Source organism: Rhinolophus ferrumequinum, chromosome 21 (genome assembly GCF_004115265.2).
Source record: "Rhinolophus ferrumequinum isolate MPI-CBG mRhiFer1 chromosome 21, mRhiFer1_v1.p, whole genome shotgun sequence".
In the NCBI taxonomy this organism is placed as follows: Eukaryota; Metazoa; Chordata; class Mammalia; order Chiroptera; family Rhinolophidae; genus Rhinolophus; species Rhinolophus ferrumequinum.
Genome location: NC_046304.1, coordinates 37,807,712 through 37,829,701, shown reverse-complemented (window position 1 = coordinate 37,829,701; position 21,990 = coordinate 37,807,712). Strand labels below are relative to the sequence as shown.

The following is a 21,990-nucleotide window of genomic DNA, read 5'->3' as shown; positions in this document are numbered from 1 at the left end:
ATGCACGGGATTGGGGGACAAGGGAAGGAGGAGCAGGAGAGTGGCAGAGATGGCCTCAGCTCGGCGCTAGAATCTCCCGTGAATCCGCGCTGAGAACAGGTGAGTGGGACACAAGGCGATGTGACTGGCACCCTCCTAGCCCCACTTGCTCGCCCTGTCCCCAGCCCTATCCCACCCTGGGAGGTCTGACCAGTTAGCCTCGGCTTTCAGCCTCGCCCCGCCGGCTCAACCCAGAGGGTCCACGTGCATATGGGAAAGCATTCTGCCCTGGCTCCTTAAAAAGCGGGAAAGCAACTGGGTTCGGTGTGACGGATTTCAGGCACCCGGGATGCAGACGTCAGTTTTTCCCTTGGGGAGACAGGAAGTAGACGCCAGGTCCCCAAAGCGACGCTTACAGACTGCTCCGCCAACACCCCTCCAACAACACGCCCATTGGAGTGGCGGTCAGCCCAGCCCCTAAAAGATCAGGCCACGGCCCCCAGCCCGGTAGGTTCTCCTCCCAGCGTAGCCCCACCCATCTCCCCACCCGAAGCCCCGCCCCCTCCCCCTCCTCCGCCCAGCAGCCTCCGAAGAGGCGGTTCCGCTGACCATCTGGACGGATGCGCTGGTCGGACTACAAATCCCAGCAGTCCCTGGGGTCCGCCTATGGGGCGGGGCCAAGTCAAGCAGCGAATTGGGAAGAGTCCTGGCGCTCAGGCTAGGAAACGCGTGTGACCAATTGTCGGGCCGCTCGCGACGTGTTCCGATGGGGGCGGGGAGAAGCCCTCCCGGATCAGGACAAAAGCCGGATCACGGGCGGCTGAGAGAGGCTGGCGGGCTCTGGTTAGTGTCGGGTGCGTCAGGGCCTGTGGAAGGAGCGCCGCGCGCAGACTTTTGCAGAGAGGTGAGTGGAGGGCGGCTGCTTTCTCGGGAGGGCCCCTACCTGGCCCTGGAGCTTCCTGCCTCCCTCCCTTAACCCGGAACCGCCTCTCCCGATGCCGGCTTGGTGTTCACGTGCCCTCCCTACTTGGAAGTTTTGGGGGTCTTAGCTTTAAGGTTAGCTTTCGTTCGGGGCCCCGGCCAGCTGTCGCGTGTCGATACCCCCCACCTCTCCCACCTTCTAGTTCCTGGGAGTTTGCACAGGTCTTGCCGCCGACCTTGCTTCTCTTCCCTCCGTCGAATTGCATCTGCTCCATGCTGGCGCCCCTCACCCCCTCCCGGGGTCAGTTATCGAGCCTCCTCGGGCTTTGTCTGGGCACCTCTTGCCCCGATCCGGTCTCCCCACCGAATGCGTGGGAAGGGAAGTAGAGAGAGCGGTGGCCACTCGCCCTACGCCGGCCCCTCACAAGCCAGGCTCAGGCCCTTACTTTTAGTTGTGTGGCGAGTCGAGTGAGCCGGACGCGCCATCGCGGCGGGCCACGAGGGGCCTGGCCCCAGGGTGCCCGAGGCCTGGCCTCGCCTCTAGGACCTGGCCATAGAGTGGCGGCGCAGGCGACCCTCCTCGCTCTGGAGGTGCCATGGGGCCCAGCCTCTGAGCGACAGATGGCCGGGGGGCCTGTTTCCCTCCCCACCCCTGGCGCTGACACCGAGCTTGGCGGAGGCAAGGTCCTCAAGGGGACGGAGGATGCTGCCGCCTCCCTCCTGTCTGGCCTGGCAGAGGGCCAGTCCCAGCGCCTGCTGCCCTCTCCAACCTTGGCAGATACTATGCAATTACAAGGAGTTCTGCCATTAGGTGGTCCCCGGCAGTCTGCTTGGGAAGAGGATTTTGGAGAGGATGGTGGGGAGCAAGTGTATAGCACAATAACTTTGCTCTGGGTTTCAGCCAGTTCAGTTCTTTGGATTTCTGAAATGTTGGGTGATAGACAGCTGGTAGACCCCAGCTGCCCAGAAGGGTGATTTTCACCCCTTACAGAGCTTAAACAGCGTGGGAGACCTCCATGGGAAGATCCCTCAGATATTGGGCAGCGGGTGTCTCTACCATGATTCTGACACTATGTAGGGGGCACTCACAACTCTACCCTCTCCTTTACTCCAGGGATTGCCTGTTCTCTCAGAAAACCCCACTCTTACGGGTACTAACCTGAAAATGAGTACTTTTTGTCCTTCCCAGAGAGACCCCAAGCAGCCTCCCTAGTGGTTCCCTCTCTGCTGACATCATGTCCCAGGGGAACATGCCGAGGGAACAGGCTCCTTTCATTCAGCCTTCCCTGTGGGCTGCTTCTGCCCTCTGTGGCTGCTGTAGGTGAATTCAGTCCTGGGTCACTTACCCTGTCTGCAGACAAGACCCCATTCAGCTCATACCATCCCTCCCTTGAAGAGAGAGAGAGAAAGAGAGAGAGTGTGTGTTTCAGGTTCCTTGGCCTGATTTCCCCCAAATGGTTTACACATTTACCTGTTACTAGGTAATAGTTTCTTGGGCCCCAAAGGGACCCCTGGGGTCTTAGCTGTGCCCTGAAACTATCACCAGTTTGACAGCACATTCAGCTCCTGGGAAGACAGAGTAAGACTTTGAGGGTGTGCTCCCCAAACCCAGATTGCTATATACTTTTAAATCCCCTTGTCACTAGAGCAAAGATTCTTAACTGATGGTCTGGGGGCCATCAGATCATAGTCGCAGGCCAGCACCTTGAAATGATACGTACAATCAGGTATGTGCACGTTTTTCTGGGCTTTTTCTTCAGATGCACAAAAGAATCAGCCCTCGAATAGGTTGAGAGCTGCTGCCCTAGAGATACTTGAAGACCCCGCTGAATGAGTCAACTTGCAACTTATCTCTACCCAGTCTACTCCCTGGATTTGTGAACCTTCTTACACTGCCTTGGTGAATAGACAGAGGCTAGATTCTTTTCCTGCTTTGATTCTGTCTTATAAACTCTCCATCTCTGCCTTAGAAGTCCTGTCGCATCAAACCCACCAGAGTGCTCTGGTGACAAATCTGTTGTTTTGGTAAGCTGGCAAATCTTTTCTATCCTGCATTATCCCCTTGTTACGTCTTTTCTCCCATCCTCTTCCATGAAGCTCTGGGATCTGAGATTTGATCTGGGGCTCAAGAAAATGATGACAGAAGGTCCCTTTTCTCGCTCTGTCCTTTTCAAAGTTGGGTCTCTGTTTTGGGAGGTGCCAGGTTTGGGGGATTGTTGTTCTGGGAGTGTGTCAGACTGCTCTCTGCAGGAGAGGCTTAGTTGAGAGGCATCCTGCTTCCTGGATTTTGTGATCACTTGTGTCTGATACGTCTGAACTGCTGAGGGTGGTCAGAAGCTGACCTCTCCTTTCTCTGCTTGATATGCCTTGTGCTGCACTCTGTTTGGGAGGGGCGTGGGGGCAGGTGTACCCATCTGATTTCAGGACCAGTTTTTCTGGTCTAAGTCAAGAAGGTTGGGAAATGGAGCTGCAGTGGGTGGGGATGGAGGACTGGGGCAGTGGGGCTGGTTGAGGCATCTCCCTCTGAAACTCATGTTGAGATGGAGCTGGAAGTCATTCCAGGTGGAGGCCAGGAAAGGGAACGTCTCTTCTGAGCCCCTTCCCAGCTACCCCACTTTGGGCCAGACACCAGGCTGAATGTGCCCATTGTGCCCAGCTGGAGCCGAACAGGGAGGCTGAGGGAGCCAGCCAAACCAGGATTAGAACCTGCAGCCCCAGCCCAGTTGGGAGGGAGGTGCAGAGTGACCCCTGGAACACTGGCCTTCCCTGAGCTGGGAATGGAGACCAGCCTTCCTGCGTGAGGAAACCAGCCAGCTCGCTAACTCCGTCTTCCTTTATGTGCACTTGACTTTTCTCCCCTAGCAAATTCCGCAACTGCAGTTTTGGATCTTTGTGGGAGACGCAGGAATGACTTTTCCTGATCTGGCCAAGCTCTTGGCATCATGGCTTGGTTTCCTTTCCCTCCCTGTTCCTCATTCCTCTCTCCTACTGGCTTCTGTCACTACCCATGGGAGAATGGGTGTGTCAGGACAAAGCAGTGAGGAAGAAAATGAAATTGTCACACAGATCCTTGTTTGAGATGAAGGGGGCGTAGAGCCTGGTCCTTGGAGGAATAGTCTTTTCTCTTGAGCTGAGTGGGGTTTTCTGGGGACCAGGAGTAAAAGGGTTTGGATTCAAGTCTTGGTTCCCCTGCTACTTAGTTAGGCTTCTTGGGCAAGTTATCTTAACCTCTCTGAGCTTCAGTTCCTCATCTAAAAAAGGTGATGAATTTGGATGCACCTCACAGGGCTGACGTAGGTGAGTTTCTATATACATGTGACCGAGGTCGGTTTCTGCCTCCTCCCCCCAGCCTTGGCTCGGTTAGAAGTGACCAGTATGGGGTGGTCCCCAGGGAGGCCTCTGTTTTGCTCTAAATTAGCAGCTGGGTGACTCAGTGGGGTTGGTGTGATGCATTGAAGGTCATCGATTCCCCGCCCTGTGTCTGCTCTGAACTCGGGTGGCAGTCTAGTGACTTGGGAGAAATGAGCTTTGAGATGACACTTCATCTTTGCTCCCCAGAGGATTCATCTCGCCTGAGTCCAAGTAATCTTGCTGGCCTGGCCCGCAGCCTGGTGTGTGTCAGTGGGTGGGTGTGGGTGGGGGTAGACAAAACCTGTAGGAGGAGTAAGGCCAGGATTGCACAATTCGGCTGTCCTCCCCACAGGTCACAGACCAGAGGGTGTGTTTCAGTGTCTGTGTGCCCACCTGGGGTGAGACTAGCACTCAGGTTTGGGTCTCACCACCGATATTCCTGTTCTCCCCACCTAGCTGCCTTTTGTCACAGGACGGATGTTGTCATGGCTGAGCTGGTTTTCCTAGAGGGAGTAGAGATAGGATTCAGGCCGAGTCCTGGGGAAAATGCCACCTTTATTTTTCTCCACCATTTTGTGATACTCCCGCTGTTTGAGATCCCATCCCTCCTGCTGGGGCAGCCCTTTTTTTCCCTCTTGGGAAGCACTGAGATCTGGTTTTATTGTCTGGGGACAGCCGGGCGTCCGTCTGTCCTGCTGGAGAAGGTAGTGTCTCCATTTCCTGCCCCTTCTGACCAGCTCCTCTTACCCCAACAGGTAGAGCCGGTCCCTCTGCAGCCATGTCGGCCAAGGCGATTTCAGAGCAGACAGGCAAAGAACTCCTTTACAAGTACATTTGCACCACCTCGGCCATCCAGAACCGTTTTAAGTATGCCCGGGTCACCCCTGACACAGACTGGGCCCGCCTGCTGCAGGACCACCCCTGGCTGCTCAGCCAGGTGAGTCCGCCCTGTCCTGGACCCTTCATCCAGGCCCAGAGTCTGAGGAGGAGAAAGCAGTCGGTTTGTTGGAGATGTCCGAGGGGCCACGCGATGGCACTGCCTGTGGCAGTGGGGAATGTGCAGTGGGCTGAGCAGGGCTCTGTTTAGCTCCTCGCATGTTGAGGTACCCTGGCCGGCGTGGCATACAGAGCACGGGCATGGACTGGCACACGAGTCCGAATGGCAGCTCTCTGTTTATTAACCATAATAATGGGCATAATACTCACCCTGTGACTTGTGGGAATCAACAGTGATGTCCGGAAAGCTTTTAGTGTGCTGCCTGCCACGTGGTAGGTGCTCAGTGAAAAGTAGGTGTGTGCCCCCTCCGTGCCCCACCAAATGGGTTCTGTCAGGAATGTGTCAGGGGCATGAGGAGGTACGACATTCTGCTTTGTGGAGAGTGGGTGATGGCCTTGGCGGGGGGGGGGGGCAACCTGGAGTAGAGACTCCTCTTCAGATCCCTGCAGAGCCGCTGTTGGGATGGGTTGGGGAGCTTAGACTTCTTTGGCAGGACCCAGAGAGCAGGACTCGGACCAATGGTGGGGGTTTCAGGGATGCACATGTCCTCCCACTGACAAAGGGAGTTGCCTCTAGAGGCGGTGACTTACCGGGCACTAGAGGTATATGAACAGGGGCTGGGGGCTGCTTGTTGGGCTTGGAGACAGGGTTCAAGCACAGGGATGGAGTTGACCAGATGCCCTCTAAGGGTCTGTCTCTCTGTTCTTCCTTTTGGGACACAGGCTGGTGCATGTCCTGAGGCGTTTATGGTTCAATGAAGTTAAGATACCATAGGGAGAGGGTAGGGAATCATTGATTCATTCACGTATTTGGTGAGCACCTCCTCTCTGCCAGGCCCCATCCTGGGCACAGATAGTGCTAGATTCCTGGTTGCCAAAAGAAAGACGTAGGTTGTGACAGGTGAGGGGAGCTCCTAGGAGGAATTGACCCTGAAGGAGGGGTGGGATTGGTTTTGGGAGCCCAGTAGATTGGAAGCCACCCAGGCTATCCTGTGCTCTGGGTCCCCAAACTGTCACCTCTTACTCTCCCCTCTCTTTCTTTACTCTAAATACAAATCCCTCTTGTTCCAGAGCTTGGTGGTCAAGCCAGACCAACTGATCAAACGGCGTGGAAAGCTGGGCCTAGTTGGGGTCAACCTCACTCTGGATGGTGTCAAGTCTTGGCTGAAGCCACGGCTGGGACAGGAAGCCGCAGTGAGTCTGGGAATAGGGTCAGGGTGGGTGTGCTGTAGTAACAGAAGCAAGCGTGGTCGCCTCCAGATGAGCAGCCATCTGGCTCATCCCCATAACTGGTCAGATTGCAGCCTGGGGAAGGAAGGAGTCCTGCAGAGCTAACTCAGGCTGCAGGGCCAGCCTGGGGGCTCATGCCCAGCTCCCCTCATCAAGGAATAGCTAGCTGTACTGCATAAGTAACCCCAGTACCATTCAAGAGCCAGGTGGGAGGAGTCTGTTTTCTCTAACGGTGAATCTGAGATGAGACTCTGAGGCCCATTATGCGACCTCTTGTCTTTTCAGGTTCCAGAAAGGGAATGCTAGCTTTTCATGATGTGCATACCCTAAGAGGGTGGGTAAAAAAGTTGAAGAAGGGAGATGCAGAATCTTTTTTAGACAGAGGTGTGATTGGGCCAAGAACCTAGGATGTGACAGTTAATACTACTGAAGAGTTCATTCAATTCTTGGCTTCTCCTGGCTTGGTGATTAAACTCAACTCTGTAGATGAGAGAGCGGAAACGAAGTACGTGTGGTTTAGGAAGGCTAAGAGATGCTCAGAAATAAAATTGCACATATTCTTTTTCTCCTAAGGGGAGCTGGAGAACTGGAGGGAGGGATAGGCTGAAGCTTGGTTTAGACTAGGGAGGATGTGCCGTCCACACCTGGCTTTGTTGCATCTGGGGTGACCGTGGACCAGGGGTGAGCCGTGCTCTTCCTTGGCTGCCCCAGAAGTAGGATGAAAGCGGTAGTGGAGCCAGCTTCCTCTCTGATTGGGCTTCCTTAAATTAGCTGTTCACATCAATTCCCAGTTTCTGGCCCTCGTGGGTGGAAAGGGATCCTTGAAGTTGTTCATGGGCATGGGGGCTGAAGGATCTTGACCTTTGTACTTCCAGGCTTCGGGGGAGAGGACAGCAAAGTTGGGGTGGGGGAGCTGAGCAGTGTCCCCAGGGAGGTCCTCAGGCTCCCTTCTTCTCAGCTGGCTGTTGGGAGGGGAGGTCCGGGACGTCTGAGCTGGCAGCAGCGTTGGCCCTGGCAGGAGTGGCTCATTACCTCTGATGGATCACTGTCTGCTCCCTGACTCAGCAGTGACGCACAGGCAGGCGGGGGCTTCAGGACGGGCTGGGATGAGGGCTGTCTGCTTCGGCTGCCACCAGGGATCCACTCCAACTGATTAGCACTGCAGGCTTGTTGTCCTCAGCCATGAAAGTCTGTGTGGAAAGTTTTCCTGGTCAAGCTCCTGCTCTCTTCCTCCCCCACCCTCCTTCCCCACACCTGGACTCACAGCCTGGGGCTGGGTCTCCCTGGGGCTGGGTCTCCCTGCCTGAGCTGTGGGATAGATAGTCTTGATTTGTCTGAGCTCTTCAATTGGTGTGATGGCAGAGAGGGAGATGACGCCCAGTCATTGCTTCTGGGTGGGGGGCAATGTTGCAGCTCATTTATTACTCTCTAGAGGACGCAGAAAACACGTGTAAGGTCAGTACATGTCGAAGCATGGCTGGCACAAGGGCAAGCCCATGGAAGAGGGGATCTCATGAGGACTTCTTTAGCTTAGGGGTCTGTGACCCCATTGCCCTGGTTTCGGGAAAAATCTCTGTGTTGTAGTGCTTGGGTCCCACCTGAGATGTGAGGGCGAGGAGGACGGAGCTGCCCCCTTCTGCCCTGGGGAGCGACATGTGCTGTCCATCTAAGCTTGATTTCCTCCATCTCTGTAGGTGGGCAAGGCCAGAGGCTTCCTCAAGAACTTTCTGATTGAACCCTTCGTCCCGCACAGCCAGGTATGTGGGAGGTGGCTCCAAGCTGGGTCTTCTCCCTCCTGGAGCCTTGTGTTACTAACTCTAAAATGATGAAAGGAGAAATCAAGCTGCTGGAGAAAAGTCAAAGGGACCAGCGTCTCTGAAGCTGCACTGAGGGCCTGAGGGGGCTACGGAGCAGGGAGTCCAGAGATGAAGGAAAAGGCTTAGTTGGCAGCCAGAAGGAATCGGGGCTGGTGACTTCCCAGTGCTGGGATGAGAAAGATTTGAAATCAGGACCCCTTCCCCCTTGAGGCAGGAAGGAGGCAGGTGGCGTGGACTGGCTCTGGCCAGGGCTTCTCAGGGCATATCCCTGATTCCAGATTCCAGATTCCAGAACAGGTCATGCTGGCTCAGTCTGGACTGTCAGCCAGACAGGCAGTGGCCTCTTCTGTCCTCTTGTTCCCAAGGGTTGGGTAGGGAACAGATCTCCTCTGGTGAATGTTCTCTGTGGGTTTTAGAAATGAGTCCACAGGGGTTGGATTCTGTGCCCAGTTCAGTGCCCCTCACCCATGTGGTGCTCTTGTCCTCTGTAAGGCGGAGGAGTTCTACGTCTGCATCTATGCTACCCGAGAAGGGGACTACGTCCTGTTCCACCATGAGGGAGGGATGGACGTGGGCGATGTGGACACCAAAGCCCAGAAACTGCTTGTCGGTGTGGATGAGAAGCTGAATCCTGAGGACATCAAGAAACACCTGTTGGGCCATGCCCCTGGAAACAAGAAAGAGTTGAGTGAGGGGCAGAGAGGTGGTAGAGGGGGCATGGGGCAGGCCAACAGTCTCTGGGCACAGAGCAGGGAGAGCAGAGTGGTCCTCCTGCCCGGGTAGGAGGTGGGGAGCAGGCGGTAGGCACAGCCCCTCCCTGTTCCAAGGAGCGGGGTGGGGGGTGGCTGGCTCAGACTGAAATATGCCGTCAGCGTCCCTCACCTCCATGCCCCTGTCTGTCTGGTGCCTCTTCCTTGGCTCCCTGCCTGGTAGCTCCTTTCCGCCTCAGTGGCTAAAGAGCAGTGTCCAGGGAGCAGGCTTAGCAGCGGAAAGCGAGGGGTCGGGGCGGTGTCGGGATGGCGGGACGTGGAGCTGTCAGTGGTGGTGACATGGCTGTTGAGCCCGCTCCCTGAAGGACTGACTGTCCCTCTCTCCCTCCCCCTTTAGCATTCTGGCCAGTTTTATCTCTGGCCTCTTCAATTTCTATGAGGATCTGTACTTCACCTACCTTGAGATCAACCCGCTTGGTAACTGGCTCTGCTGGGGTGGGATGGGGTACGAGTCAGTTACAGGAGGGTCCCAATGCCTATAGTATCCCTGGCCTTGACGTTCGGAGGACGTCCACTCGCAGAGGACCGTACAGGCAGGTGTATGTGTGCAGAAGGAATCTCCAAGCTCATCGAGTGCAGGCTCCTGTTTCTAAGTTCTCAGAAGACCATGATTATTATTGTTTTTGACCAACTCCAGCTTCTGTCTTTGGCCTTAATTTGTTCTGTGATGGGGAAGTTCTCGTTTTGATCTGACTGTACTCTGTAGCTGTTCCCACCAGTGGGTTAGGCTGTTGGCCCAGCACAGGGCTGCCTCTGCACTAGTCCGACCCTTTAGGCCCCTTTTTCCTCTAATCTCCCAGAGGCCCCCTCCCTCACCCCTCCGGGAGTTGGTCAGTCACTGACCCCCAAGGCTGGAACAGCTTGGCCCAAGCTTCCCAGACACGGAAGGAGGCAGGTGGTGTGGACTGGCTCTGGTCAGGGCTTCTCAGGGCAAAGTCCTGATTCCAGATTCCAGCTGGGGATACAGCCGATCTAATGGACCAGATGGCTCTGTGCTGACTTAATTAGCTAAATGGCCCTGGGGGAAAGGGAAGACGGATGTTCAGTGAGGCGGCAGTAAATGAACCCTCCTGGCTGGGGGCCCCAGGCGTCCCATGGCTTCCCATTCCCCGTGACAATGAGGCTTCCCCGAGCCAGACCCCAGGAAACCCAAATGTGCATACATATGTGCTCACCTGGGGGGTCTTCTGACAGCAGCCTGTACCTTAAACGTTTTTTTAATGGCAGGGCTCTGGATAGATGAATAGTTAGAGTTTTAAGGCACAGAGTGTAGCATTTTATAAACGTGTTTAAAAATTGCCATAGCACCTAAAACAGACTTCGCTATCATATTACCTGAAGGTTAGGGAGGGGAGAACCTGGTCTTCTAGGATTTGTTTTTTTCTTTGATGGGGGGAAAGCTGTGTCTCCATGAGAATCATACTGGTTTCTTGCCAAGTGAGAGAGTCGTTAGGTCTGTGCGGGACCCGGACCCCGTAGGAAGTTAGCGTGGGGAAGTCTGTGGAGGGGCGGGGAGGTTGGTGGTCACCTCGGCCTGGGGCTGGTGTCTGAGTGCCTCTGCCTTTCTCTGCAGTCGTGACCACAGATGGCGTCTATGTCCTTGACTTGGCGGCTAAGGTGGATGCCACCGCTGACTACATCTGCAAAGTGAAGTGGGGCGACATAGAGTTCCCGCCCCCCTTCGGGCGCGAGGCTTATCCAGAGGTAAGTCTGGTTTAGGAAGGAGATGGAGACCGAGGGGGGTGGGGAGTAGGGGAAGGGTAACTAATCTCACGTGAGCTTTAGGCCCCCCCTCGTGGGCTGTATATTTGGCAGGGAAAGGCAGGCTGAGAACCATTTAATTTTCTTAAAACCCCAAAGGGGGTGGGGGTGGGAGTCAGTCAAGCCTCTGAATCCCAGCCAGAAATCCTTTTAGACTTCTCTCTCAATCAACCTCCCTGGGCTCTTAACTTGATTTGTTGCTTCTCGATAATTCTGAGTGGCTCCCCTGAATCCTGACAGGAAGGTAGTTCTCTCTGCCACTTGCTGAGAATTTTAATTGCCCCTTCCCACCCCATCTTCAGAGAGGTCCTCGCAGCCGAATCAGGCCTGTGTGACGTAACCCAGGCCAAGGGAAGAAGCGGGACTGGGAGAAGGGGAGGGTCATTAGATGGTCTGTGCAGGCAGATGTTGGGAGTGGGGGTTGTTGTAGACGCAGAGCGACCTAGTAAGACTTGGGGCTTGGGTAAAGGGCTAAGGACTTGAAGTCAGAGAGAAAGAATTGAGAAATTTGTCCCCAGCTGGTGACTGTAGCCATGGGTGGTTTTGGTACTTGAAGATGCCGTCATGTTTTGTCCCAGGCATGTAGGGCCCCACATACTCCCTTCTCTCTGGGCCTATTAAGGCAATTGATAGGGAAAGAGGAGTGGAGGGGTCCTGGGGGTGGAAGGGGTGACCCCAGGGCCCACCTGTTGTTGTCTGGTTCCTAGGAAGCCTACATTGCAGACCTGGATGCCAAAAGTGGGGCAAGCTTGAAGCTAACCTTGTTGAACCCCAAGGGAAGGATCTGGACCATGGTGGCTGGAGGTGGTGCCTCTGTCGTGTACAGGTGACTGAGGGAACTGCTGAAGGGATGCCAGTCAGGTCCACCCAGGTCCACACGTGCGTGGCCTGGATCAAGCTGCTTCACCTCTGGAGGTCTCCAGTTTCTTCCTCTGGTGCAGCGCAGGAATTGTGGGGCATGCCGGAGGGGTCCGAGGGGCTCTGGTGAGGGTCTGTAGCTTCCTGTTTGCTTCCAAATGAAGTTATTTTTATTAGTTTTAGTTCTCATCACTAGTGATATGTGCTCCAGGTACAGGTACAGCAAATACAGAAAATGAACCAGAAAGTGAACGTTCCTGCCTCCCCACCCCTCCCCCCACCAGGTCATCCCAGTGAACACTTTGCTATGTGTCCTTGTAGGCATTTTAGTGCTTGGAGTAGTATGTATACTTTTATACTTTATAGAAATACGAAAGTCCTTTTCTACACCTTTTGCGATAATTGGTGGTTTTCCACTTGAAGCACAGTGGGTGTCTGCTCGTTGCTAGGCCTGTGATCTGCCCCATCCTCTTCCGTACCTGGCTAGGCTTCCCTCTGGCTGTAGCAGTTTTCCTTCCACATTGGACAACCTGGCAGGGACTCCTGGAATGTGCGTTTTTCCTTCGTGTCGGGAGGTTCTCTTCATTTCACTTACCCTTGTCGGTCAGTCCAGGACCCCACGATGGCCTAGGCCTGGCAGAGTGCACTGCCAGGGAATCGTGTGGGGCTGGCAGATCTGAGGTCTGAGAGGTCACTTCCACAGCCTGACTTTAGGGGCTCGGGGGCATTTCTGTGTCCTCCCAGTCACCAGGCTGCCACCCTCTGCTGCTAGAGTTGGAGCCAGCACTGACTTCCATGTCTCCCTGGCAGTGATACCATCTGCGATCTAGGGGGTGTCAACGAGCTGGCGAACTACGGGGAGTACTCAGGGGCTCCCAGCGAGCAGCAGACGTATGACTATGCCAAGACGATCCTCTCCCTCATGACCCGCGAGAAGCACCCAGAAGGTGAGGCACGCACGCGCGCACACACTCCTTTCGCAGGACAGCCTGGCCTGCTACAGGGGGAACAGCTTTGGCCTAGGAGGCACTGAGGTTGTGGTCCTGGTTCTTTGCAACCTGGGCGTGGTCATCTAACTTTTGGACCTCGGCTTCCCTGACTGCGCAGTGGGCAGGACAGCATCTGGCAGGTGGAGGGCTCTGAGAGGACAAGGAGGTGATGTGTACATGAAGCCCTATAAGCAAGTGCAAGGGAGGAGGTCGGGCATGCTCTCACTGTGCCTGCTATCAACTCAGTCCTTACAGGCCCACTGAGACATTTATTACCTGGCGATTCCAGCTTCCCTTTACCACCAGTCCAGTGTCTGGGGACTACACAGACCGGTTCCCCTTCGCTGAAGTCAGGTAGAGATTCCCATCAGGCGTATCCAGAAACCAGGCTGGGTTTCTAGATGCCCACCCGCGAATGATGTAGATTCTGTGGGTTTGGATTAACCACCTGCCTGGTGGTATAGGTGATGGAGAGTGGAGCTGATAAGGCCGACAGACCTCGGGAAAGACCAGCCTGCTCCCCCTGACTCTGCACTGATACCTCCTAACAGTGGGGGGACCCTCGCTCAGAGGCGAGAATTCTTGGTTGGTTTCTTGGTTAGATGCTCAAGTCTACCTTTCTAACCCTTTTGACTTCCCTCTTACTCCAAACCCAGGCAAGATTCTCATCATCGGAGGCAGCATTGCGAACTTCACCAATGTGGCCGCCACGTTCAAGGTAACCAGCCATAGTGACTGCGGTTTCTGGGGAACATGGGTTTGGGGGAGTCAGGGAAGGGAGGTTTCCACCAGCAAGGTTTAAGACAGAAGCAAGCTCACATGAGGGACCCAGTCTGGATAGGGGCTCTTGCCCCAGAGTCCCTTGTGGAGAAGGCAGAAGACAGATCTGGATGTGAAGCTGTGTGTCTCTGGGCAAGCAGCTGGCACTCACCGGGCCGTAGTTCTGCCATCTGAAGTGTAGGGAGCAGGCAAAGTTCTGCCATGCCCCTTTTCAGGACCAATTCTTAAAGAACTGGCTTGATGGACCCTTGTTTTCAACCCTCCATTCTGAGACACTCTGGGTTCTCTGCAACTCCTAGTCTTTCCATCTCTCAGTCAACACCTCCTTCAAATGGTCAGCACGCGGAAAGTGTTTGGATGATCTGGGGCTCCTGCTTACCCAGCCAGGGGCCCGTCAGCCTGGGTCCCTGTGCATAGGTCAGGGACATGGGCACACAGTTTTAAAGTGTGATTGCTGGTCAACAAGGAGGACAGCTGACATGTCTCAAGAGTAGTTCCCTTCAAGGCAGCCACCTCAGGAGGCCATTTATTATTCACATTCTCAGATGCTCATTGAAGCTCTTCAAAAGAATGTGCCCCATCTGATAGTTCCATATACGTTTTGAGAATAATGAATACATAAATGTCAACCCTGAAAGGCTGAGCTCAAGAAGTGGAGCACCAGGCCTCATCAGTCCTGCCTAAAGCAGGGTGTCCCTAGTTGGACTTGATTCAGCAGACAAATCTGAAACAGGTTCATCTTGACAGCTTTGTTTTAACTTCTGATCAACCCAATAATAAAGGCAGCACTGGTGATAAGGGTGGTTAGGTCTGGAGCAGGAACTGTGTGGAAAGCTTTGGGTGACAGAAACTCCCCCCCTCCCACTCTGGTTCAAGCCTTTGTCTCTCAGTCTCCTTGGGTAGGACACAGCTCCCTGGCCCATGCTGGTATTATGAGCCTTGCGCTCCCCCCGGCTGAGGCCGTCAGTTGCCGGTCGTTGATCGGCTGCTCACAGCAGCTCTTGCCAGCTGCCGGCCACTCACGCTGGCTGCCGGCTGCTCCTGGCACCGCATGGCAGCCCACGGCTGCTCATGCCAACCTCTGGCTGCTCACGGCTGCCCAGCTCCAGGGAGAGCTGTTGTTCACAGTCTTAGCTGTGGAGGACACAGCTCGCTGGCCCATATGGGAATTGAACAGGTGACCTCGGCGTTAGGAGCATGGCACTCGAACCACCTGAGCCACTGGGTAGGACGGGGTGACAGAAATTTTAAACTCCTAACTTGGTAAATGAGCCCTCTGTCTGGAGAGACAAAACTGGTGCACTGCTGAACATTCTCCCATGTTTCCAAAGTTGATAGGCATTGCAAGGGCTATTCTCCTAAATCTCTCGGAGAAGCTTTGGTAGGATGTTGACATTTAAGTAGACTGTGTTCTGATACCTGCGTAGGTCCCCAGCATAGATTTTTCCCCACCCCCAAATTGCAGTAGGAGATAACAAGAATCACTATAGGGGCAGCCAGTTAGCTCAGTTGGTTAGAGCGCGGTACTCTTAACAACAAGGTTGCCTTTCGATCCCCACATTGGCCACTGGTTGCTGCGCCCTCCACAACTAGATTGAAAGAACTACTTGACTTGGAGCTAATGGGTCCTGGAAAAACACACTTAAATAAATAAAAGTTTTAGAGAAAAAAAAAAAGAGTGACTGTAGACGCGATAAGAGAGACGCCATCAAAGTCCCTCTGATGTTGGAGGCTCAGCACCCCACACATTGAGGGGTGTCACACCCGAGTACTCTCACCTGTTACATTACAAGTGATCTCACGTCCTAGGCCTTTGGGTAGCTTATGCATAGTCCAGTCCACACATAACATTTTTGACTGCCAGAGCTTACCATGCTTTATGAATAGCAGCCCTTGTTATGTACGCGCTGGTATGTTTGCTTATCATGGTAATTAATGATTTATGGCTGCCTTATTTTTAGCCACATGTGTGTTCGTCCCTTTGTGCTTCCAGGGCATCGTGAGAGCGATTCGAGATTACCAGGGCCCCCTGAAAGAACACGAGGTCACAATCTTTGTCCGAAGAGGTGGCCCCAATTATCAGGAGGGCTTACGGGTGATGGGAGAAGTTGGTAAGACGGGGACCTTTTCTCTCCCCCCCATCCTGAGTGTTGGTGGCCTGCTTCCTTGGGATTCCTGAAGGAGAGTCAGCCTTTGGACACTTCCATGCTCTCCCACTCCCTTCTCTGGTTATGCAGCTTGCTTCTACTTCCACTCTCTGGCCTCCTTTGACATAGAGCACCTGTCCTAAACTTCAGAATGGGCAGTAGAGCATTTTCATTAAGCTGTTTGTTTAACAAGTATTTGTGCAACACACCTGCTGTGTGCTGGGCTCTGCTAAGCACTGAGGTTACAGCCACACACGACAGCCAGCCAAGCCCTCGTGCAGTTGAGAACGTTGACTATAATGTCAGGTAATGCTAAATGCATGAAGGAAACAAAGCCGGGGGAAGGGAATGGCGTGTGTGGGAGGGGACGGGGGCAGTTTTAAATGGAGTGATCAGAGAATGCTTGACTGAAGGTGACATTTGAGCAAAGACGTGGCGGAGAGCGGGGGAGCAGGTCAGTGGGAATTATCTGCAGAGGAAAGGCAAATTCTCAGACCCTGAGGTGAGAGAGTCAGCGTGTGCGGGCCCAGCGGGGTGGGTGGGGCATGCAATGGGGCCAAGGGAGCGAATGGCAGGATGTTGGGAGGCAGCGAGAGCAGACGTGGGGCTGGGACAGGTCCCCAGGGGTACTTGGCTGTGACTTAGCAGCCACTGGGAGACTTTGAGCAGAGGAGTGACACAATTCGACTTAATTTGAAAGGATTATTTTGGCTGCTGGGCAGAGAACAGACTAAAGGGCAAGCAGGGTAGAAGCAAGGAGAGCACTTAGGAAGCTGCGGCAGAGTCCAGGGCGGTGGTGGCCAGGATACGGGGGCTACGATGGCAAGGGTCCAGTAACTGGGAGAACGGGAGAGAGTTGCCCCTCGCTGAGATCATGGAGGAGAGGGTAAGGCATCTCATTTTGGTTTCCTCTCTCCCTTCTGCATTTTGAGTGGCTCCTACAGGTTCACGCGACCTCAAACTCAGAGTTTTCAAAAAGTCTGGGACCACATCTCATCAGTCAGGACTAAAACTGGGTCTCCCTAAGTTGAACTAATAGACCCTGAAACACATGAACTTCGTGAGCAGCAGCTTTGGTCTTGAGTAAAGTACAGTCCCCACTGGTAAGAGCAGTTACGTGGGGAGCACGGCTTCATGTGAAGTGCCAGAGGGTGACAGAAGATGCTCGTGCTCAGTGAGTGTGCTCTCTGAGTGGAGAGACAAAACCTTTTCGTCTTCCCAGTTTTGCAAATCTCGTATCCATGGCAAACACTAAACCCACCTGAGTCACTTAAAGTGGTGTCAAGTCCTAGGTTTCCCCTAAACCAGTATCTGCTGCGGGCCTGGTCCTTGGAACAGTGAATGTTACTCAGTCACAGCTGGGACATTGAACAAGTAAACAATTAGTGGAACAAGATGCTGTCAGATAGGGATCTATACGGTGAAGTGGGCAGGGTGGTGTGGCATAGAGCAGCTGTCGGGGGCAGGAAGGCCTTTCTCCAGGTATGGCACTTGATCCACCTCTGGCGAGGACAGCCTGGTGATCTGCAGTGACAGCTCCACGTGGAGGCAGGAGCAGGCCCAGAGGCCAGGCCAGGGAGGCCGGAGCGTGGCAACTATAGGCAACGAGGTCGAGGGGGTTGGAGAGCCAGGGTCCAGGCTGTGAACAGGAGGAGTACGAACTCATAATGCTTGATCACTTGAGAGCGTCAGCGAAGTCGTTGCTTGTTCTTATCAGCGAATGATGTTTACACAGATTTGTTTGGTGATGGAGATATGACAGCTGACTAATTGGTCTTGTCCGGACGTGCCAGACATTAGGCAGGACTCTAAAAGGACCTTTGCAGACTCGTGTGGACTTGGGCACATACTTGAAGACTTGAATGGTGGACTCTTTTTCCCTCCTTCACAGGGAAGACCACTGGGATCCCCATCCACGTGTTTGGCACCGAGACTCACATGACAGCCATTGTAGGCATGGCCCTGGGCCACCGGCCCATCCCCAATCAGCCGCCCACAGCAGCCCACACTGCAAACTTCCTCCTCAACGCCAGTGGCAGCACGTCGGTAGGTGTCGCAGCCTCTACCTTAAGGTCTGCCGTGCCATCTGTGTCAGCTCTCACTCCACCATCCCATCCAGCACGTGGTTCCCCCACTCTGTCCCTAGCCATTTGCGGACACTAGGGGAAATGTGGGGGGAAGCAGGACATGGTTGGTGTCTGAATCTGTGCCAGTTTTTTTCTGTACCAGTCAAGGTAGTACAATGGAAAGACCAGAGGTTTTTAAATCAGTCCCGACTTCAAATCCTGTCGAGGGAGGGACCTTGGCAGTTATCGTGCCCACCCAGAGCCTCAGTTTTCCCACCTGGAGCATGGAGACAATACTAATTCCTATCGCAGAAGATTGTTAGAATAGTGATTTTGGAAGCAGCTTACAAGCACAGTGCTGTACTGAGTTCTTGTTACCCAATTTCTTTGGGGCCTTAAGGACCAATGGCTTTTTTCCCCAGTTGCTACCTGTGACTCTTACTCCCTCTCCTTGTCCCACCCCAGACTCCAGCCCCCAGCAGGACTGCGTCTTTTTCTGAGTCCAGAGCTGATGAGGTGGCACCTGCAAAGAAGGCCAAGCCTGCTATGCCACAAGGTAACTCCCTGCGGTTTCGGACCGTCCCTGTCCCCCTTCCCTTTCCAGGCCCCCCCTGGGCCAGCAGAGGTGATGGAAGGCGTTTGGGCTTTTCTGGGAGAGTGAGCCTGGTACGTGGGATGGGAGCAGACATGAGGATGTGCTGAGCCTTCCCCGCGGGCTCGCCTGGTGCTGAGGACCCATGCTGCCCCTGGGCCACCTCACTCGCCACTATCTTCTCTTCCACATCTTTACTTCCTGTGAACGTGTGTGAGCTGGGCAGAGGCTGCAGAGGAGACAGTGCTACAGAAATCCCAGGAGGGGGAAGGTCTCCCAGACCCTACTCCTCAGTGGAGGGCAGGAGCCTGGAGCGCAGGATGGCAGAGAAATCTCCCAGATAGCGGTAGTTCTCACCCACCCCATCTTCCCAGGGCTCCTACAAAGACACTCCCTTCCTGCGAGCCCACCAGGCGAACACACGCTGTCCAGCTGCCTGTCTGTACTTTGCCTACTTCGTCTCTCCCTCCTCCGATTCATCAAAGACGAGATCCCTGCCAGCCAGCCCTTGGCAACCAGCGTTCAGTAACCGATGTTAGTCACCACTGGGCTGGTGCAGCCTATGCACCCTCTCTTCCTGTTACAGACAGAGTGTGTGCCCAAGGCATTTTGTGAAGTAGTGACACTGGGTCCAGACACTTGACAGGAAGCCACTGCCGTGCATTCCCCACACGCATAGCACAGAATGACACGTTCCACCCCCTGCTGGTCGAATCGTATGCTTCATAGGGACCAAACGGGATTGGCATTCAGAGGCTGGGACCGGACCAGCTGTCCCTCCAGAGGGCCTGGCGCCGGGGAGACTTCTGTGTTCAGAGGACCCTCCCAGCCTTCGTGCCCCTTCTGCCCCGCTCTCTGCCCGCTTTGGTCCTTTGCCCTTCTTGCTTCTGCTTTGCTGATCGGTGCTATCTCCTCTTTTGGCTTTACTCCTCTCTATTGTGAATTAGACGAGAGATGGTAAGGGCGTCAGCCCTGCCAGGCTTGTCCATGGGACCCTTCCCTATTCCCACCCTGCTCCTCCAAAGCCTCTGGCCATCAGCAGGTCACTCAGTTGCCTTGGTCATTTTCTTTGACAGATTCAGTCCCAAGTCCAAGATCCCTGCAAGGTAGGACGCCCCCGCCCCGCCCGACTACGTGTGGCTTGTTAGGGGTGTGCAGTCTTAGCATGTGCTTTGTTCCCCCTCCCCAGTGGGTTGCAGTGTTGTCTGGTATATTTTGTCCCTGCCTTGGTGTGACCTGCCCCCAAGTCCGAGTCTTTGCTCTCCTTCCCTTCCCACCCCTGCTTAGTCTGCACCCCACTCAGCTCTCTCCTGGCCGTGTGGCTGTCTCTGGCTCCCCACTCGGTAGGGGGGTGGAGAGCCAGGCCCACAGCCTTGGAGAATGGAGTGGTGCCTAGGAGGGAGGGCCCTCCTGGGAAAGAAGGAGCCATTGAAACTGAAGGGGAAATGGCAGAGCACAGTCCGGGAGGAGGGGAGCCATGGCCCACCCCAGTTCTCATCAATCTCTCATGATGGCGTCATTTTCTTACTTTCCCCACTTTGGTCTAACCACTTCCGACTATCCCAGAGCTTCCAATACCAGGGACAAGTTCAGATTTCTCTGGGGTTTGGGTGGAAGATAGCGTAGAGAAGGAAGGAGAAACCCGGAAAGGTGTATGGTGTAGAAGGGGTCTGGGCTTGGTCTGGCGTCTGAAGTCCGTGTTTAGGACAGACACGCACAGAACACGTGTTCACCTGTTCAGAGCATGAGGGCTTCCGTTTCACTTGTTGGCATTCACAGCTGTGGGAGATTTCACCCTGGGGAACAGGAGTCTTCTGATGATATTTGACCCCTTGCTCTGGGGAGGGGAAGGAGTGACTGGGCAGGTTTGCTTATATCCCTCCAGAAGGGCCCCGAATGCATATGGCAAGATCCGTTGTTTCCGAAAAGGCATGACCTGAGCCTGAGCCCTGTGCAGAGGGGACAGGGGCCATACTAGTTCTCAGAGAGCTCTTCCACCCTGGGGGAAGGATCCCTGGTTCTGTCCCTTTCATGCAGAGGTGCAGGGGGTGTTGTAGAGATTCCAGGCTTTGTCTTGATTTCTGTAGCTTATCGGGTGGACAGATGTGTGTGTGTGTGCACATGCGCGCACCCTGACTTGGGTGTGTGCTTCCTGGCAGATGGGGAGTGGCGGGGCCACGCTGGCTTTTATTCCTTCTCCTCACTTGCACAGTTGAGCTGTAATCCTGGCTCTGATGCTAGATGACCTAGGATCTCCGTCATTTGGCTTCTCTAGGCTTCAATTTCCTGGGACACGGAAGTGAGGGCACTGGGTTAGGTGGCCTCCCTTGTTCTGTGGTCTCTTGTCTCATTGGATCCCAGGTGGGTCCAGTGACAGTAAATCCCGGGTATCTGCAATATCAGGAGCCCACGTCATGAGAAGCTTATGGCTGTAATGGAAGAAGCAGGCCTGTGAGGATGAGAGTCCTACGTGCCTTGGGAAAGTGATCTCTTGAATTCATTTACTCAGACCTTGAACTTGGTAGCCAAGCCTGCACCAGTACAGTAGGCTAATTAATACCAGATGCCACTGAGCTCAGTGCTTTGTTTTCCCAGGGGAGCTGAGAGCCTCCCCCGAGGGCTATTTTCCTCCACTGGGACTTGCAGGGAAGGAGGGTGAGGTCACCTGTCTGCAGGGTGGTGAAGGGGCCTTTCCCTTCAAGGCTGAGGAATCCACTTCTGCCAGCTCGTTTTGTTCCTTTTTTCTTTTTTCTTTTCTTTTTTTTTTTTTTTTGCCCTTCACCCCTTTCCAGAGCATTATTCTGAGCAGGAAAGAGCCACCTGGTCAAGGGAGGAGTCAGGAGGAATGGCCAGCGTGCTGCTCCCACCTCACCTCATGCCAGAGCCCTGGCTGGCATCTCAGTTTGAGATAAGGCTGAGCAAACTTCTTCATTGGGCCTACAGCCTACACTGACCTAGAATCAGGAGAATTCAAGTCCTGACACGAGATGGTGTATGTCCAGATTTCGAGGTGATAAGGATTGTTGGGGAGTTGTGTTATGTCCTGCCATCACCAAAATTGGGAGAGCTGAACACTTTTTTCCAGTGACTTTAAAAATAATGTGCGTATAGGCAGCAGGCTGAATACACGCCTTTCTTATGAAACTGAGCAGGCCCTGTAGTTATTCTCCCGTCGGGCCTGTTCTCTGCACGGGGAGTCCTTTCTCTGTTCATTGCTGAGCTACTTACCAGCCAGGCAGGTCCTCTGAGCTCTTTTTACTCTCTGCCACCTCTTTCCAGAAGAAGTTGAGGCACCACTTCCCCAAGTTCTCAGAATTCCATCCTCTTGACTTTCCTTTGTAGTTTTGTAGTTGACTTGGGGCGTGGAGCGGTGTGGCAGGTAGCCCCTGCCCCTGTGGGTCTCATGGGGGTGTGTCTTCTGGGTGCACTCGCTATGTCTTTGCCCACCAGGAAAGAGTGCCACCCTCTTCAGCCGCCACACCAAGGCCATCGTGTGGGGCATGCAGACCCGGGCCGTGCAAGGCATGCTGGACTTTGACTACGTCTGCTCCCGAGACGAGCCCTCTGTGGCTGCCATGGTCTACCCTTTCACGTGAGTCACGCCACAGCAGGGAGGCTGCAGCTGGCTGCCAAGCGGTATTCCTCATCTGATCTCCTCCCTCACTAAGACTGAGCTGGAGGAGCAGCTAGATTATTCTGGGGAAGTGTGGCCGTCCCAGACTGGGGTGATTTA

At 54.4% G+C, this 21,990-nt stretch overlaps 1 protein-coding gene across 2 annotated transcripts in view; it reads left to right on the top strand.

The window, feature by feature from the left end:
• Positions 1–733: 733 nt before the first annotated feature.
• The window catches only part of ACLY (ATP citrate lyase), a 39,908-nt gene continuing 18,651 nt past the window's right edge, over positions 734–21,990 (top strand). Inside the window, exons 1-15 of one of the 2 annotated variants that reach the window (XM_033090347.1) lie at positions 734–883; positions 5,007–5,188; positions 6,319–6,441; positions 8,172–8,234; positions 8,787–8,977; positions 9,402–9,481; positions 10,638–10,768; positions 11,533–11,651; positions 12,494–12,630; positions 13,329–13,390; positions 15,446–15,563; positions 17,491–17,645; positions 18,131–18,221; positions 19,334–19,363; positions 21,708–21,849. In XM_033090347.1, coding sequence (XP_032946238.1) covers positions 5,030–5,188; positions 6,319–6,441; positions 8,172–8,234; positions 8,787–8,977; positions 9,402–9,481; positions 10,638–10,768; positions 11,533–11,651; positions 12,494–12,630; positions 13,329–13,390; positions 15,446–15,563; positions 17,491–17,645; positions 18,131–18,221; positions 19,334–19,363; positions 21,708–21,849 — 1,601 coding nt within the window. In that variant the 5' untranslated portion in view covers positions 734–883; positions 5,007–5,029. The remainder of the gene's footprint in view (positions 884–5,006; positions 5,189–6,318; positions 6,442–8,171; positions 8,235–8,786; positions 8,978–9,401; positions 9,482–10,637; positions 10,769–11,532; positions 11,652–12,493; positions 12,631–13,328; positions 13,391–15,445; positions 15,564–17,490; positions 17,646–18,130; positions 18,222–19,333; positions 19,364–21,707; positions 21,850–21,990) is intronic. The other variant, XM_033090348.1, reaches the window with a different exon arrangement.